Genomic DNA, 19,800 nt, shown 5'->3' with positions numbered 1-19,800 from the left:
TCGCTCCAGGAAAGGAGACAGGGACTGCAATTAACACTGTCCCTAGAGAAGAGCGTACTCTAGGCTCTGGCAAGAATTAGAACAAGGTAGAAGAGGTACTGAGAATTTTGCCTTCCCTGATACTAACAGTACTAACACTAACTGTGTATCCTCTTAAGTGAACTTCCCCCCCTCCTTACCAGCAGAGAGGTTAGGAGTTTCCTAGGACTTAACTTATACTCTTGGGGGGGGAATTATGTATATAAATGTTGTTTACTGGGAAAGAAATGGGAATGATCAGGAGGAGAGCTGCCATACAAAAATGGGAAAGAACTCATCCTCCAGGACCAGGGGTAATACCGGAAGGTCAGAAATAACCACTTGCCGATCCTGGCTGGAATAATATTAGTGTGCAACACAGAAATCATATGAGAGACTTGGGGTCAGAATGAGAAAGTACTTGGGGATGAATCCTGAGGACCCGGTATCCCAAGGGCTCTTGAAAGTTCATTTTGTGATTGAAGCCTGGCAAGATGCACAGAAAATGCTCCAGAAGGTGGGGGGGATGTAGTGAACAGTCACTGGGGGGCCCTCCTGTGGGAGGCCCTGAATGTGTGTGTCAAGAGGGGAGATGAGAAGGAAAAGCAGAGAGTGAAACTAATGGTATTGACAGTGTAGCAGGTAGTCAGGCAGAGGGTTGGAGAAAGAGGAAGAAAATCTTCAGGGGGAGTCAGGGCCAGGATGGAGAAGAGAGGAAGAGAGATGAAGGAATGGCAGGCAAGGAAAGCTACCCGTGTTGCGGCCTGAATCTTAGCAGGGACAGGCTTTGATGGGATGTTTTAAGTGTGGGCAGGCTGGCCACTTCAGGTAGGAATATCCGGAGTGGAAGAAGGAGGAGAGAAGGAAAATGGGATGAGGGAGGAAGGTATGGAATTAAGTTGGCTAATGACTGAGACTTTGGTGAAAGTACAGGCTGGAGAAAGATAAGAAGTGTTAAAAAGGGTTATTGAAGGTGTTAAAGGTGTGGTATGTAATGTTTGACAGAGCTGTTTTTTTGAATGAGTCGGGAAAGTTGAATGAGCAGGGAAAGAGGATGTAGGCATTATCTAAGTAACAGTCTAGAAGTTTTGGTATATTTGCTGTGGTGTTTGGTCAGGTTCCCAAGTATCGAGAAGGGGGGGGCGGGGGGGGGGCAGGGGGGGCAGCCTGCTCCACCAGGGGCCTCTCCACAGGCCACAGGGGGCTTCGGCTCCGGTGCCTGGAGCGCCTCCACCCCCTCCTTCTGTGCTGACTTTGGTGTCTGCGGGGAGGTTTCTCACTCCTCGCTCTCCCAGCTGCTGTTGAGCAGCAGGTTTTTGTTTGTTCGTTTTCGTGGATGTGCTCTCACAGAGGCATGGACTGTGTTGCTCACGGCTTGGCTCTGGGCAGTGGTGGGCCCCTCTGGGGCCAGATGAAATTGTCCCTTATCTGCCACGGGGTGGTTTCTGGATTCTCCACGTGGGGGGCTGCCACTGCAGCCCCCCCCCAAAACTTGCCATCAAACCTAATACACTGGGGCAGCTAGGTCATTACTGGCCTGTAAAGTATCAGGGATTAAATTAACTAATGAAACCCTAAAAAGTGATGGGGGTAGAAGGGGCTGGGATAACAGTGCCACCTTTGGGGGATACCAAGCTGAGACTAGGGGATAAAATGATCTCTGGGCAATTATTGTATGTACCCAAGGCAGGGACTAACTTGTTGGGAAGGGATTTGATGATGAAATTGGGCACTCAAATAGTAAATTGTTCGACTGGAATAACAGTGGTATTAATGGGGTGTTCTCAGGCCCTGAGAGCAAAGATATATTCACCTCTGACTGGAAAGACCCTGAAGTGGAGGTGGAAGCAACAATACATATGGACAGTTTTACCTCACGGGTTTACAGGGCCTCCGATTAATTTGGGCAAAGTTCTAGAACAGATTTTGGAGCAATTCCAACCTCCCGAGGAGGAATTTCTGTTACAAAATGTGGATGATCGTTTTTTGTCAGGACAGGAGAAAACAGTTGTGAAGGAAGCTACTAACAAGCTATTCAACTTTCTGGGAAAGCAGGGCTTGGGAGTATTGAAAAATAAATTACAATACAGGTATTTAAGGCATCTAATGTCTGAGGGAAAACGGAGAATAAATCCAGAGAGGATTCAGGGAATTGTTGAAAACTAAGAAAACTAAAAAGTTTTAAGATAAAGATTTTTTTTAAGGAATCAGGAGCCATGAAGTCTGAGGGAAAATGGATACTCCCTGATGGGAGAGAAAAGCTGAATAAAGCACCAATGAGGCAAATATTAATCGTTTTACATCAAGAGAGTCATTGGGAGGTGCAAGCAATGTGTGATGTTGTGCTAAGAAAGTATGTCTGTGTAGGAATATACACTTTAGTGAAGCAAATATGCAGAGGATGTACCATATGTCAAAAGGCAAATAAAAAGGTCATCCGTAACTCACCTAGAGGGGGACGGGAGCCAGGGATTCAACCTTTCCAAAGTGTACAGGTAGGTAGACTTTACTGAGTTACCTAGAGCAGGGAGACTTAAGTACTTGTTTGTCCTAATTGACCACGTGACTGGATGGGTGTAAGCTTTCCCCTCTGTATCTGCCACTGCGAACACGGTGGCTAAGGTATCACTGGAGCAAATAGTCCCTAGATATGGGATAGCTGAAAACATTGATTCAGATCAAGGAAGTCATTTCACTTCACAAGTACTGCAAGGGTTAATGCAGGCCTTAGAGATTGAATGGGATTTTCACACCCCCTGGCACCCCTCCTCTTCTGGGAATGTAAAGCGAATGAACCAGACATTAAAGAAGCAATTACAGTATTACAGTATCACAGATTTCTAGGTTGGAAGAGACCTCAAGATCGAGTCCAACCTCCGACCTAACACTAAGTACTCCACTAAACCATATCGCTAAGCTCTACATCTAAACGTCTTTTAAAGACCTCCAGGGATGGTGACTCCACCACCTCCCTGGGCAGCCCGTTCCAACGCTTAATAACCCTTTCGGTAAAGAAGTACTTCCTAACATCCAACCTAAAACTCCCCTGTCGCAACTTTCGCCCATTCCCCCTCGTCCTGTCACCATGCACGTGGGAGAATAGACCAACCCCCACCTCTCTACAGCCTCCTTTAAGGTAACTGTAGAGAGCGATAAGGTTGCCCGTGAGCCTCCTCTAAATTAATTAAATTAGTTTAACTAATTAACACTAATTAACTAAATTAGTGTTAAAAACCCAACTTCCTTGGGTAAAATGTTTACTTTTAGCACTCCTACAGGTTCAAACAGCACCAAGAAACGATATAGGAACTTCACCATATGAGATGCTGTTCGGATTGCCCTATCTGGGCAGAAGGGATGAGATACCACAATTTGAAACAAGAGAGTTTTCTTAAGAACTGTATTCTGGGGTTGTCCTCTTTGTCATTTCTCAGGACCCGTGGGAAATTGGGTCCTGATTCAGACCTGGAAAGGATCAACTCCGGCCTGAATGGGAAGGACACTTCCAAGTACTACTAACCACTGAAACAGCCATAGGAACTGCAGAAAAAGGTTGGACTCACTATACTCGAGTGAAGGTATCCGTCAACCCTAGTACCTGGGAAGCTGTTCCTACAGAAGACTTGTTGGAAGCTGAAATCGAAGAGAAAAATCTCATAGTGGACTCTGAGCTGGATAAGAGCTTGCAATTGTAAACTAACCTTTTATTTTCACAGGTAACTAATGAGTGTGACTTGTGATTGAGAGAAAGGAGAGACCTATAGTGAATCGAAGTGTTCCCAAGGGGGGTTTGTTATAGTAGTAGTGTATGTCTTATTCTTTGTATTGATAATTATTTGGAAACCTAAGGTTTAAAAATAATGACAGGGGAAAATCAATTATTAATTTTGTTTCTAGTGATTGTAGGCCTCAGAGAAAGCCTTGGTCAATTGGCAACTTGGAAGAGGCATGATCAGATAATAGTAAGATGGGATATACCATAGAAATATGGGTGAATGTGACAGAGGGTTATGTACCACAATCTGTCATGTTTGATGCTTGTGAGGTGTTAGCTTGTGGAGATTTAAATGCCCAACGACAATTGAGCAGAGAGAACAAATAACTGGGAGAGACCCAACAGCCAGGTTGAGAATAGCTGTATGGAAACGATCCTCTATTGCCATCAGAGAAAGGGAGAAACTCAAGGAGAAAACAGGAGGCCCTCTTTGAAATGCGGCAGTTCAAACATTTGAGATTGAAACAGGGTATGGGGATATGAATGCCTGGATAGAATGGGTCAAATATACTGTCCAGAGTCTCAACCATAGCGATTGCTATGCTTGTGCCTCGGGATGACCGGTTGCCCAAATAGTGCCCTGCCCATTGGGGTGGACCAAGGATTCCCAGGGGATGCGACATATGATTGCATTGTACCAAGAAGAGACTGCCTGGGGAAGTGAGGCCTGTAAGTCTCTCTCTTTGCTGTTCCCTTCCTTGCATGATAGCAATATCAGGGTTCCCCCTGCATTCTCCACAGCTATAGGTAACCATACAGCTTGCCTCTCACGGCAGGGTGTGAGTGCTACCCGGCATCTGGGAGAATTTGCCTTGTGCACGAGGACCTTGAATGCTACCAAGGACTTGATGGGAAACTGCTCAAGACTTGAGATCCCCAGGGCAGATCTCCGGTGGTACTGTGGAGGGAAGATCTTACGGTCCATCCTGCCATCTAACTGGGGAGGCACTTGTGCGCTTGTTCAATTAGCTATACCCTTCACCCTGGCATTTGAAAGAGAAACATCACAAATACCCAGAAGAAGAAAAAGAAGCTTAGGAGTATCATTTGATGATAGAGCGTACATAGATTCTATTGGGGTGCCTAGAGGAGTTCCTGATGTAAAGCCAGGAATCAAATTGCTACAGGGTTTGAGTCACTGTTCTGGTGGGTAACAATTAATAAAAATGTGGATTGGATTAATTATATCTATTATAATCAGCAGAGATTCATAAACTATACAAGAGATGCGATAAGAGGAATCGCTGAACAACTAGATGCCACCAGCAAAATGGCTTGGGAAAACAGAATAGCATTAGATATGATTCTTGCGGAGAAAGGTGGTGTGTGCGTGATGCTGGGTAACCGTTGTTGTACTTTTATCCCTAACAATACTGCCCCGGATGGCACAGTAACTAGAGCATTGCAAGGGCTTACCACCCTTGCCAATGAATTGGCAGAAAACTCAGGAGCAGACACTTCCATCACAGGATGGTTGGAATCTTGGTTTGGTAAATGGAAAGGAACGGTAGTGTCCATATTTACATCCTTGATTGTAGTAGCAGGAGTTTTGACAGCCATTGGTTGTTGCATTATCCCCTGTGTAAGGGGACTTGTCCAGCGGTTTACTGAAATTGCACTTTTGAAACAAATGACCATGGATCCACCACCCTACTCAGATAAGATGATGATATTAGAGGAAATGGAAAGCAAAGAAAGTGAAGAAGAGGAAGACATCTATCAAATTACACCTTAGAGAAAAATTTTGCAAAAATCAACAAATTATAAAAAGAGAAAAGGGGGGAATTGTGGGAATAGAAATGTTGTTTTTGCAGTGTTACATTGTATAGAAGGAAGGAATGTGGTATTGAGATATGCTTACAGTGATAAGAAAGCTCAGCAGGTGACCTCCTAAAATGCAGACAACCAGACTCCTTAGAGCAATCAGGTGAAAATCACTATGTTAAGTCAAGCCAGATAAGGGGAGAAAACATTACCACCTCAAAAACAGGCCGGCAACTGAAGGCCAGGCATTGTCTGTGAAGCATCAGATAGATTGTGAACCTGGATTACCCACTCCAGTGGGGAAACAGGGGAGGGTCCTGTCATCAAAAAGTATATAAACTGGGTTTTGGAACTAGTAGGTGCGCTCTCCTGCTTGTGGGGCGCCCGCCATTGCAATCGCGAATAAATTACTACTTCACTGAGATCCTCGCCTGAGCCTAAGTTATTGGCTACGGAGTGTTTCTCACAATTCTTTATGGGCAGGTTAAAAATTCACTTATTTGAAGTAGATGTCCACTTTTGTAGTAGGCTTATATCAAGTAAGCCTACTATTCAAGTAAGATAGCTTGCACTGTTTATGCTGATTGGGAACATCATCTGTACCATGTAGACTTACACAATACAAAGATTTTTTGGTTATCTTTGTTCTTCCTGCACCCATGTTTTTCCTATGTGTCAGTATTGTGCGTCTTACTAAAGAGAAGTGGTTTGGGCACTTGGTCTCAAAATTGTGAAGCATTGCTACAGCTCTCTGCTGTTTAGGTAATTTCTTGCCCAGAGTAGGTTTTTTTTGGAGCTTGGATTTTCCTGTTAAAAGAAATAATGAAATGGAAGAATTGAAGGCATACTTTGTACTGTTGCATGCTGATAGCCACGTTAAAGATTCTTCTTGCCAGAATTGTGTAATATCATCTGAGATGCTGCTCCTTATAAGCGGATAAAAAGGTTGAAACTCCAATTCTTGCAGCCCTTCCTGTTTAGGGAAAGGCTTAGGCAGAAGTAGCGTTGGTTCCACCCAGTTATAACTTGTCTGACCCTTTCTTCACCACATCTGTGTTCTGGTCAGTCCTGACATTGGAATTGCAGGACTGAGTTGTCCCAGGCTGTGTGTGTAGCAAATGTTCGCTAGAACATTGACTTTTCCCTGAAAATCCCTGGGTTTAGTAGTTCCTTGTTGCAAGTATCTTTAGAGCATTTCTCCATCTTCTTTTGCTGGAACTTCAGAACACGTGGAAAATTAAGCCAATTTGATTGTTTGAATTCTTAAAGTCCCTTAAAATTCAGTAATTTTGTAGGGTCTGCAAAAGCGGCAATGTTAGTATCCTAGAGCAAGCTTGTTTGAAGTGCAGGAGGCCACAGAATATGGTGATTTCACAGTATCACAGATTTCTAGGTTGGAAGAGACCTCAAGATCATCGAGTCCGACCTTCGACCTAACACTAAGTACTCCACTAAACCATATCGCTAAGCTCTACATCTAAACGTCTTTTAAAGACCTCCAGGGATGGTGACTCCACCACCTCCCTGGGCAGCCCGTTCCAATGCTTAATAACCCTTTCGGTAAAGAAGTACTTCCTAACATCCAACCTAAAACTCCCGTCGCAACTTTCGCCCATTCCCCCTTGTCCTGTCACCAGGCACGTGGGAGAACAGACCAACCCCCACCTCTCTACAGCCTCCTTTAAGGTAACTGTAGAGAGCGATAAGGTCGCCCCTGAGCCTCCTCTTCTCCAGGCTGAACAAGCCCAGCTCCCTCAGCCGCTCCTCGTAAGACTTGTTCTCCAGACCCCTCACCAGCTTGGTCGCCCTTCTCTGGACTCGCTCGAGCACGTCCATGTCCTTCCTGTAGCGAGGGGCCCAAAACTGAACACAGTACTCAAGGTGCGGCCTCACCAGAGCCGAGTACAGGGGCACAATCACTTCCCTAGACCTGCTGGCCACACTGCTTCTTATACAGGCCAGGATGCTGTTGGCCTTCTTGGCCACCTGAGCACACTGCTGGCTCATATTCAGCCGACTATCAACCAGTACTCCCAGGTCCTTCTCGGCCAGGCAGCTTTCCAGCCACTCATCTCTCAGCCTGTAGCGCTGCTTGGGGTTGTTGTGCCCCAGGTGCAGGACCCGGCACTTGGCCTTGTTGAACTTCATACAGTTGGCCTCAGCCCATCGCTCCAGCCTATCCAGATCCTCCTGCAGAGCCTTCCTGCCCTCGAGCAGATCGACACACGCACTTAGCTTGGTGTCATCTGCAAACTTACTGAGGGTGCACTGGACGCCCTCATCCAGATCATCGATAAAGATATTAAAGAGGGCCGGCCCCAGTACCGAGCCCTGGGGGACACCACTAGTGACCGGCCTCCAACCAGATTTGACTCCATTCACCACAACTCTCTGGGCCCGGCTATCCAGCCATTTTCTAACCCAGCGAAGCGTACGCCAGTCCAAGCCCCGAGCAGCCAGTTTCTTGAGGAGAATGTTGTGGGCAACTGTGTCAAAAGCCTTACTGAGGTCAAGGTAAACCACATCCACAGCCTTTCCTTCGTCCACCAAGCGCGTCACTTGGTCATAGAAGGAGATCGGGTTCGTCAAGCAGGACCTGCCTTTCATAAACCCATGCTGACTGGGCCTCATCACCTGGTTGCACTGCAAGTGCCGCGTGATGACCCTCAAGATAATAAAATGAGTAAATAAAAATCAACAGCAAAACTAGCTTTTGAACAGTTGACCTCGTTTATGTCAACAGTTAAATTGTATTGAGACCAGCTATGAAAATGCTCCTTGGAATAAATGTGTCCACTCTGCTGGGAGGAGGTGTATTAGCGCTGAGCTTGTATTTTGGGGTATATTTAAGCCCTGTCTACACAGGAAAGATTTAAGTCCTGCTTGGCTGCAGGAGTCAAAATATATTTTGGAAACAATGATGGCTTACCAGTGCTGCAATATACAATGGGTTCAAAACAACAACAACAAAAAAAGCTGTTCTATAAAACATGAAGCCTGAAGTGTGCTTCAAGGCTTCAGCCTCAGGGCAGCCTGCTCACTAAAGGTGAAATGGTGATACTTGTTGGCTACTTCGCTCCTAATAAATTAAACGTGCCTGGGAATGTTCCCGGGCACTGTGGCCAACTGGCTCGGGACTGCCTGTGTCCATGCTTTTACGCTCTTTGCTTCCAGGGCAGGGTAGCTGCAGCTGAACTGCCCAGTGCAAGCGGTCCCAATTGTGTGCCGACTCTCAGACCTGGGAATTGAGTGGGAGAGCACTAATTGGCACAGTGCGGTGCTGGGGAATGTCCTAGCTGCTTTCTAGCATACATGATCATGTTCCAGGGCCTGGGAATGTTTCCAGATGCGACTTAACTTATGAGTACAACTGTTAGTCCTCGATTCTTCTGAAATCTTTATGGAGTAAGGCAAAGAAGGAACCTTCCCCCCTGAGGGGTTTGGGACACTTCAGAAAGGTAAGTTTAGGAGATAATGTTTCCTATTTATTCTGGGGCACTAAGTCTGTGCCTCCGTTTATTAGATGGTTTTAGTGGCTGCTTAAGCATCTTTCAGAATGCAGTTACCTTCTTTAGTTACCTTCTTTATAGCCACCAGCAATCTGGAATGAATAGGAGTCTCAGCCTTCCACCAGGCTATTGTTTGTGTGTGAATGAGCACGTATAGGAGCAGTAACTGCAGGCTAACGGAGGTGCTGTGTATGAAGAATGTTTTGATGGTGGTCAGAAATCTCATTCTGAATGTGTGTGTATGAATATTAAGAGTCCTAGGTTAGGCTGGGTGACATAGTAGGAGGAAGTCTTGCACCTCTTGGGCAGTGGATCTTGTTTGAGGAGAGTGGGGAAACCATTTCCTTAGATGTTTCTCCCAATGAATGGTAAAATTGACTACATTTGCTCATACAGATCATACATTTCCTGCAGACTCTGTAGTGCTTTGTCATGTTAAGGGGTGTAGCTGTTCAACCATTACAGGTCCAGTTGGATTCAGGGTACTGAACTATCACAATCACGGATTCTCCAACAATGTAACATGCCCTCACTCTAGTCGTGCTCAATGAGAACTGTCACAGCTAGGAACGATGCAGTTAAGTGCAATTTATAACAGCAACAGGTACACAGGTTCTTTGGATTGCTGGTGATAATTTACTGTCTGCAAAAGCAAGCTAGCATGCATGAAATACACAGGTGCACAGGCTGGCTATTAATGCATTAAAAGGCACAAAGACTCTATAGAGATTTCTAAGTTTCCACGGAGACACCCAGTATAACCAAGTGTTCAAATCTCACCCAAAGGCGTCCCAATGGGGGGGGGGGGGGGGGGGGGGAAGAGAGGCTCAGCCTGTCGACTGATCCCAGAAATCAAGAGGTCCTCATGATGGTATCTCCCCTAACATCCCCTCTCTCTTAGGCCATCTATCTTTTAGGTGGAGCTTGAGTGACTCTAGTCAAGCATATCTTAGTTGTGATTGGTGAAAAGTTTTCTCGCCTTCATTTAAAGGTATAGACTCTGAGAAATTCAGAGCACATGGTCAGTGAGGGGTGGTCGCATCCTGGAGGCGGGTGGCTTTTGGGATGGAGGTGTGTTTTAGTATTATAATGAGCAAGAGTTCACTAGAGTACAGCATTTTGTCAAAAACATGACAGGTCATTGGCTCAGGGTAGCAAAAGTGCAGCTTATCGGTCTCGGTGTGCACAAGAACAATCGAGTCCCCCCCCCCCCCCCCTCTTGTCACAGAGTTGCTTCACAAGACTCAAGTCAACAAATTCAAAAGTAAAATTTTATAGCCCTTAGAGCATGATGAACAATACCTTATATTATTATTTTTTCTCTATAAATATTTGAACTATTAAAGTTGATAGCATATTCCAAGCCCTATGAAAAGAAACAGTATTCAGAAGTGACTGTATGATGGAGCCATAACTTGCACTGAAACCCAGGACACCCCAGAGAAAGAAGGTGGCAAGGAAACAGGTGGGAGTGTTGGAAAAGGGGGCACAGGAAAAGCAATATGTTTTATATGCGTAAGAAAATAGTTTTCAGTTATTTAATCAATGAGAGTACGTAAAATAGTGTGAAATATCAGCTGCAACATGGTTTTCTTCAGTGAGTGTCCCTGTTTTGGGAAAAGCGGTAAACTAGTACGTGCATGGAGAATGAGACTGCTGAAGTGATGGTACCTTAAAGTTAGGCTGTGATGATTCAGACACATGGCCTTTGTTTGTAATTTTAGGGCAGCTTATATTTAAAAGCAAAAACAAAACAAACCAACAGACCTGAAACTACCCTCGAAAATTGAATTTTAAGAGCTAGGCTAAAGTTTTGCCTGTTTTAAGGAACGTTGCAGCTGTATTGACTACTTGGTCAGAAAACTTGTTCACCTTTTAAAAACATTATCATTTACCTTGAATCACGTGTTCCATTTTGATAGCCTCCTTCATATAGAAAATATAGCATGAGATGTCTGTTTAAATGCAAGTCTAATAACGCTCTATCTTCTATGTGAAAGGAAGTATTCTGTACATTTTTCCATGTTTGACATCATGGTGTTTTGAATAACCATATTCCATATTCATATCAATTTTTTGTTTTTGTTTTCAATTTATGCACAGCACTTGCTCTGAAATTTGGGGACTGAGTACACCAAACACGATAGATCAGTGGGATACAACAGGCCTTTACAGCTTCTCTGAACAAACCAGGTGAATATTCTGCCCTCTATCGCATCATAGAAAACTTGTGGGAGGGATTGGATTTGGAGGGTCTGTAATGGGATGCTTTAGCTGTAAAATAGACTAAAATGCTTCCTAGGCCTCTCGTGGTACAGCATTTTAAAATATTTGCTTGCCGGTGTAGAAATCCAAGTGTTCTCAGCTGATGTTTTGACCAATGAAATTCTAATTCCGGAATATTCCTTTTTCATGCCAGTGCCCTTGAAAGAATGGGAAGACTTGTTAAATGCAAGCTCTAATGTGATTTGGTATTTATATTAACAAAGTTGGGCTACTTAATTCTTTAGACCTAATCTTACAGAGCGTTTAAACTGCTTTGTATGCCACAAGCTTTCAGTTAAACCTTGCTAATTGGCTCAGATACGAGCTACTAAAGAGCTGTTTGTAAATTCTTCAGTAGTTAATGGTGGGCAAATTCTAAACAGGGTCTTTATTTTTTTCATGTCACATTACTTGATTTGTGTATTGACGTTTGTCTCCCATCCCATAACGATCATAAACATCTGCATTTGTGTAAGCATATGCAGTCAGTCTTAAAACTAGCAAAACATTTTCAGCTGGTAGCAAGGCAGATGAAGTCAAGAAGATAAGCTGTACAGCCCTTAGGAGATGCGTGTTCATGCTTTTTGCATTACAGTTATACTGCCATGTGGATCATGTGGGCAGCTGACTGCTTAGAGGCTTATTTGCAGTCCTGGGGGAGTTCTTATGCTTAATGCCATAAAGCATCTGTGCCACAGCAAAGCCTTGAGGTTAAGAAACTGGAGGGACTATTAAATGTGTGTTTTTCTTTCAACAATTGTTTTTTGACTTTTTAAAAAATGTATGTGAAGCATACCTAAATATGTGAAGCATACCTAAATACTTGGTTGGAGGTAAAAGTGGCTTTTATTGAACCCTAAGTTCACTGGCAATAATTTGAACATCCTCAAAAAAGTAAAAATGCTGTTTGATATCATCACTTGTCTCATCTGAAGCCTTTTAACAAGAGTACAAATGTCACTAATAGTGTCAATTGAGTGAACTCTGAAAATGAACAAACTGCCTTTCCCATGTGTGTACACTGTTGCTTGAGTGATTAAGAGACAGTGTGCAGTCTGTAAATACTTCTCAACATCTTTCCCGTGTAGATCTCTTGATGGCCGACTACAGGTATCTCATCGTAAAGGGTTACCACATGTTATTTACTGTCGTTTGTGGCGCTGGCCAGATCTTCACAGTCACCATGAACTTAAAGCAATTGAAAACTGCGAATATGCTTTTAATCTTAAAAAGGATGAAGTATGTGTAAACCCTTACCACTACCAGAGAGTGGAGACACCAGGTAGGAAGACTGTTTCTGATTTTATAGCAGCATCTGTATGTACACACTTGTTCAGCATAATATTTTAGATTAAAAAAAAATAGAAGGATGATGTGCTCTCTTGCCAAAACTACAAGATGATTAAAGGTACAGGTTTTGAGAATACCATCCACTGAAAGTTTTTAGTAATAAAGATGCTGAAAAATTTTTACACGTGTTGAATAACAATGACAAATGCTTCCAGTACTGCTAGCAATGGTATGGTCCAGCATGAAAATGAAAGAGTTGTCTCACTAATATAGAGTGGTCTTACTCAAAAACACCTCAGGAATCTGTTCTGGTAACTAGTGGTACGATTGCAGTATTAGCAGTACTGAGAAACATCTGAAGAAATTGTTAGATGTTTTAGTTTTTTTTCCTTTTGGTTCATAGAAGTGTGTATTTGAGGGTCTTACTAATACTTTGAATTTTGCTTTTCCAGTCTTGCCTCCTGTACTAGTGCCACGGCACACTGAGATTCTAACAGAGCTTCCGCCTCTTGATGACTATACCCATTCCATTCCTGAAAACACTAACTTTCCAGCTGGAATTGAACCACAGAGCAATTACATACCAGGTATTTGCTGAACTCCCAACGCGAGCAGTACACTTATCTTTGTTCCATTGTTGCTGCAGTGTTGGTGATTTCACAAAGTGATGAAATGAATTGAAAAACATACCAATTAAATCTTGTTGATTTTCTGCATTAACTCCAATGGAAAGCCTGAACACTGTTACTTGCAGAACATGATCCTGTGTGAAAAAGGTATTGCAGTGGTTTCAGAGTAGCTTACTTGGTTTCAATAGCTTAAGGTTCAAAATGCTGATGAGTACAAAGTAGACCTTCATGTTATGGTTTAAGACTTCTATAAACATGTAGGTGTTGCCAAATGCTGTGTATTGGAGATTGAGTAGTAAACTGCTCAATTCCACCATGTGCAGTATGCAGAGAAAACTAAGTTGCAAAGCAGTGTAGCTTGCAATTGATCAAGGTCTGCTTTGTGTACTTGTTACAATTGTGTGCATACAGTTTTTGTTAGTGTTCAGGAAAGGAACAATGTAACTGTACTGAACTTCTAAAGAATGCTTCTTCCCTACCCCCAAAACAAAATTCAAGACTGAGCTGCTACAGTGCACACACAAGCCTGTGTCCTTACTGAAATGTAAGATGAGTGACCTTTGTTTCCTGTCCCAATTTCCTGTTTCCTACCTCTTCAGGAAGTTGTCTGGAATATAAAACCAAGCCAAGCTGAAGTTTTTCATAAGTTGAATGCAACTGTATTACAGCATCCAAGGACTGATGAATAAGCTGAAAATTCAGGTCCTGGCTCTCCAAAAGAATGACTGCCTTGAAACTCAGATGTGTGCAGTATATAAACTGTATCTACATGTCTTACACAGGATGTTGCTTGCATTTTCTTTAAATGTATCTGAGAATTGAAATGGCACCAAGAAAACTTCCATGAATTTGATCTCCTCTGTTTAATTGGTGCCAAATTTGTTGCCACTTAAGGATGAGATATTTAAAGAGCTATTTAAGATGCTAGAACTTGATGTTGCTTTCTTCGCTTATGTATACTTCATTGACTCCATCAGAGGGCTTTTGATAGTGTTTGCAGACAACTTACTGGAAAGTCACCATTTGAAAATACAGGAAACGAGCTCAAGGAACTCCAGGTAGTTATTTGCAAGAAGTCTGTTCAAGGTGAATGCGGGTACTCACATGATCTTCAAATTGTTATAAATGACTGAGTCCCAAATAGGATTACAATCAAAGTTTACAATTTATTAAATGAATAGAGGCAAGCAAACAGCGCTGGGTGCGCCGGGAGTCTCTGCTCCACCGGGACGCACACCTGTTACGTAAGGCGGCTGGTTTTTATGCTCCTAGGCTAATACATATTCATTACTACTTCTAGAAGAGGCAGGGTTATTATAATTGGTTTCCCGAATCCGACGTCCTTCCAAGTGCACCCGCTTATCAGTCCTTGTTACTTTCTCGGGGGCCGCTCGGACAGGGAGACAGGGAGGCTCATATTTTTCCTCCTTATCTAGTGGTCTCTTGGCCGGCTGTCAGAAGTTACTGCACATTCGTGCAAAGTCAGCAGTTTTTTCTCCGAAGAAATCCCTTTGTTCTTTTCTCGCCTAAACCCAGGCCTCAATGTTAACCCTTCAAAACCCCTTAGTGGCACGAATTGCTGGACCATTTCTTACAATTCCTCCCTTTTTTTTTTTTTTTTCATCAATTCGTGTCTCTCCTTCAACCTTTGTCAGTAACAATTGGATTTCATCAGTCAGTTCTCGGGGTGTCCACTTCTTAAGCATCATTATCGACACGTCACCTTTTCTCTCCACTGAAGTCATCACAAATTGGGTGCTATTTATTACTCGCCGTATCAACAACGTAAAGCAAGGTATCATACAAGGTATAAACAATAATGTCACTATACCACATAAAAATAAAAACAGCATCCTTTTAACCCATGGTTCACCAGGCAACCATGAAAAGAAATCCCAATCCATACCCTTCCAAGTTTGTACTGGGACGTGGGCTAACTTTCTAATTTCCTTTGTTATCTGCTTGACCACTTTTCCATTATCATCAATCTGTAGACAACAATTAGAATCGTTCAGTTTTCCACATACTCCCCCTTCTTCTGCTAGTAAATAGTCTAAGACCATTCTATGTTGGAATATAGCATTTCTCATTTGAGTGGATTGGTCAGCCAAAAGATCCAAGGCTGTCGCTGTTTGATTTGTTACAACCTCGAGGATAGCTTGCAACCTAATTATTCGGTTCAAATTATAAATAGGTTCTCGGGCTCCTGATATCAACTCATTCGGGTTCCAGGTGGCTGGCCCATAATGCTGTATGATTCTTTCAGGAGGCCATTCATCCTTTCCCCATTTTTGGGCACTACCCCCGGTTAAGGAAGTATCTATAGATCGTTTCACTCTGTTCAGGTCATCATATAATCTTATTCCTAAATGATCTCCTTGTGTTTGTGACAATAAAAAGAACGAGGGTCTTATGTACCCCCCATAGCATATTCCCGACCAGTTTCCAGGTAGCCTCTTGTAAGCATGTTTGCCACACACCCAATAATGTCCCTTTAGGGCCCACGTCCCGTTTGGAAAATGACCATCCCATCCATCTTTACCCTTTGGGGCGTGATAATACAGAGTGTCCTTGTTACCGAGTGGTCCTGTTACAATGTCTGCCCCGTTTGTACTCGTATATGCACGCTTCCAAGCTCCCACGTTGGGTTTCCACTTACAGTCACAATTCAGTTCTCTTTGGCGACCTGTCATATTATAAGCCTTTTTCGCCGTCCAATCTTGAGAGTGTGGGAAGCGCCTTCAATCATGGGGTTGGGCCCGCTTTCAGAGCTTGTGTTACCATTCAGCCCTTCAGGGTGATCCAGCTCCTGGAAAAACTAATCACAATTTTATTATGGGTTTAAAAGGTTCTCATGTTATTTTTCTCAGGACAAACTGATCTTGGTGTGGGAGAAGTCCGGTCGAGGCACTCTCACTTGGCGGTCAATACCCATAGGGGTTGCCTCCCTCGGTAGACCATACACGCCGCAGTGGAGGGTCCTACCCCGGTCTTGCCTTCTCCCTTTCCTCCCTTCAGCCTTGTCCTCTTTATCCAGTGCCCTTAATTCATGCAGAACCTCATTGCTGGGATATCAGTTCCTCTTTAGTCTCAGTTTCAGTTCCCCAGGAGTGGACTCAACCCTCCAGGCTTCGGTAGTTATTGGTCCTTTTATTCTGGATGCGTGGGTCCAACCCCTTCTTGCTGTTCTCACAGCTGTTTCAGTAGTAAGTAAAACAAGGTACAGTCCCTCCCATCGGGGGTTCAATGATTCTTCTCTCCAGGTTTTTATTAAGACCTTGTCTCCTGGTTGTATTTTATGAATAGCAAATCCTAAAGGTGGTGTCTGAGTCATCATCCCAATTTCTCTTATCTCCTGTAATCTCCTTCCAATGGTAATTATGTATTTCTGGATACTATGATCCTCAACTACATTGTTCCCTAGGGGCATCCCTTGAGAATAAGGCATACCATATAACATTTCATATGATGATAATCCAGTCTCACTGTGTGGTTTAGTTCTTATGTTTAAAAGTGCCAATGGTAAGCATTTCGTCCAGGGCAGCTGTGTCTCGATCATTAACTTAGCCAATTGTTGTTTTATTGTTTGATTCATCCTTTCTACTTTCCCTGAGCTTTGTGGGTGCCACGGAGTGTGGTATTCCCACTGAATACCTTTCAAGGGGTACATCCTTCAAATCTTTGTGGCTGGCGTATGTTCGATTATTTCCACACAATTGTGTTCCAACGGTCCTTCTTCTGGAACGGTTCCTAGAAATACTGCTGGATATAACAGGTTAGTCGTTTTCAAGGTTATGTCATCTTGTTCAGTTAGGATTGCCTGATATTTCATCATCCAGCTGGGTGATAACCAGTGCCCCCCCCCCTTTGTTCCAAAACGGTTGTTACCATATGTGGTCCAAAAACTTCAATATGTTTTCCCATTTGAAGGCAAATAATTTTCTACTATCTTTATCAAGAGGTATGCAAAAGAAGGCATCCTTTAAATCTATCACAGTAAACCATTTATATTTCCCTTTCACAGATGTTAACAATGTGTAAGGATTAGCTACTACCGGGTGAATATCCTTTGTTATTTCATTTATTGCTCTAAGATCTTGTACAAATCTATACTCGCCATTCGGCTTCTTTACTGGAAAAATTGGAGTATTGTATTCCGATTTACATTCTTCCAGAATCTGATATTTGAGAAATTTGTCAATAATTTTCACCATTCCCGTGCCTAGCTTCTATCTTAAGTGGATATTGTTTGATTCAAACAGGTTTGGCTCCTTCCTTTAATTCCACCTTTACCAGTTGTGCCAGTTTCGACTTCCCTGGTACATCTGTTTCCCGTACTGTTGCTATAACTGCATTTTCTACTTCTCTTGGAATATTAACAAAGGGTTTATCTTTGATCATTAGGATTTGGCCTACTTTGGACTCAGGTACCTTCATTATTAATTCTCCATCCTCAAAGGTTATTGTTGCATCTAATTTGGCTAATAGATCCCGTCCCAAGAGTGGCATCGGGCATTCTGGTACATACTAAAATTCATGGGTTAGTTCCTTACCCCCAAAACGCAAATCAAGGGGTTGTAAGAATGACCATTCCTCCTCTTTCCCTGTGGCTCCAATTATTGTAGTTGTCTTAGTTCCTAATCGTCCTTTTAAACTATTTAACACTGAATATGTTGCTCCTATTACATTTACAGCCTAATTAACACAGAGAAAGAAGCTCCCATAACCAACAAAAAATTCAAGCCTGTCTTCGTTTCCTAGCTTTATTTCAACTAGTGGACCTGCTAGGGTAGATGCCCCAGGTCCCCATCATTCCTGACTGTTGTTTGTCCTGCAGCCTAAGACAATTTCTTTCTGATATCAGGGGCTGATTGCCCTGGAAAGAGGTTAGCCAGTTGCCTCTCTCTCTTTTTTTTTTTAAGCCAGGTCCATTTTTTTTTTTCATTGCATTTCAAAGTTGGTCCAGAAATTCAAAAATTCCATAAATTCCATAGGGGTTTCTTTTGGACCTTGTTGGAACAGATTCTCAATTCCCAATAGCCAATTTAACCAGATTTTAGTATTTACATAATTTCCGGGGTGATTAGGGTCTCAGTGAGGGGGTCGGTCAGGGGAATGCAATCGTTGAAAGTTCCCTGAGCGGTCCCATTGGCAATCTGAGCTCACACAGGAACTCAGGTTGTTTCAAAAGTTAGCTGCTTTTCTGTTTCCACGACAACTCTCTCGGACCCATCACGGTCCCCCTGCCCCAGAGGGCTCACACCCGCGATTTAGAGATCTCAGCCTCGGGTTGAGACGGAACTATTAACATTCCTACATCCTCTTCCCCTGCTCATTCAACTTCAAACAGCTCTGTTAAATACTACATGCCACACAACCTTTAACACCTTCAACAACCCTTTTAACACTTCCTTTATCTTTCTCCAGCCCGTACTTTTCTAATGCCAACACCAAAGGCTCAGTCAGGGGCCAACTTAATTCCAAACCTTTTCCCTCCAACATGCTGAAACAACATATCACTATACAACATTTCATCCTATTTTCCTTCTCTCCTCAAAAACATTAATTGCAAGACACTGTTATAGTCGATTGATCCATAAAGTGGCCATTTAGTTTATATAGTGGCCACCATTGATTGCAATACTTAGTGAAAGTCCTATTGCTTTCTGTGCCCCCATTTCTAACAATATCCTTCCAATGTGCCAATATGCACCCAAGGAGGCTTTTTTTTTTTTTTTTTTTTTTTTTTTTAGGACGCCTTTTTTTTTGGATTTTCCCCTTTTCCTTGATTTCCCATTCCCTTTTATTTATTTATATTAGTTACTGTCCCTTGTTTCAATTTCCACGCAAACCTTTTTATTGCAGGTTTTTACTATCTTTTCCTAATCTTCTTCCCAAATGTCCCAATTCTCTGGGATTAAACTCTTCTTTCCACATACAAACTTTACTATTTCAGATTATTAATGAGCCCCATTCCAATCATAAATCCGCAGGACTTCAGAAAAACACCTGAAGCACTCAGCCTTCTGTCTTCTAGACAAACAATAACACCTTTTCCACAAAATTTACATTTCAATAAGACCGAATTTCAAGCCAAATGCTAATTTTTCTCATGCACTTTGTTAGTAAGCCTACACAAAACAAGGAATCACTCCTGTGTATCCGTCAAGATGGGGGTTTAAAAAGGTATTGAGGCCTAAATAAATTCGCTCTCCCCCTTCTTACCAAATTCCCAGGGCTCAGGCCCGAACCACCAAAGAAGTGACTCTCCGTTCTACCACTTTGATAATCAGTCAGCCCCCCTCCCCCGATACTTGGGAAACTGACCGAACACCACCGCGAATATACCCAAACTTCTAAACTGTTACTTAGATAATGCTCCCACCTTCCTCCTTGACACAGTCAAAACATTTAAGAACAAAACAGGATTACAAGATGCACCACCGGGGGTGGATTGTTAGGATATAGAGGTGGTAGGTTATCCAATGACTCCCATTCATCATCTTTTTCTTTTTCCTTTTTTTTTATTTTTTTATTTTTTATTTTTTTG

The 19,800-nt window shown here is 42.9% G+C and overlaps 2 protein-coding genes across 11 annotated transcripts in view; one reads left to right on the top strand and one right to left on the bottom strand.

Annotated features, from left to right (window-relative positions):
• LOC310888947 (mothers against decapentaplegic homolog 2-like) overlaps positions 1 to 19,800 on the top strand; it is a 93,235-nt gene that overhangs the window by 55,453 nt on the left and 17,982 nt on the right. For all 10 annotated transcript variants that reach the window (XM_083852612.1, XM_083852611.1, XM_083852610.1 and 7 more), the window contains exons 3-5: positions 11,170 to 11,259; positions 12,420 to 12,613; positions 13,074 to 13,208. In XM_083852612.1, the coding sequence (XP_083708738.1) occupies positions 11,170 to 11,259; positions 12,420 to 12,613; positions 13,074 to 13,208 (419 nt within the window). The remainder of the gene's footprint in view (positions 1 to 11,169; positions 11,260 to 12,419; positions 12,614 to 13,073; positions 13,209 to 19,800) is intronic.
• LOC310888949 (uncharacterized protein) overlaps positions 1 to 19,800 on the bottom strand; it is a 389,701-nt gene that overhangs the window by 366,678 nt on the left and 3,223 nt on the right. The window lies entirely within an intron of this gene.

The sequence above is a fragment of the Anser anser genome, assembly GCF_964211835.1.
Source record: "Anser anser genome assembly, contig: SUPER_W_unloc_7, whole genome shotgun sequence".
NCBI classification, from domain to species: domain Eukaryota; kingdom Metazoa; phylum Chordata; class Aves; order Anseriformes; family Anatidae; genus Anser; species Anser anser.
The sequence above is the reverse complement of the archived record's forward strand: the minus strand, read 5'-3'. Positions and strand labels throughout refer to the sequence as shown.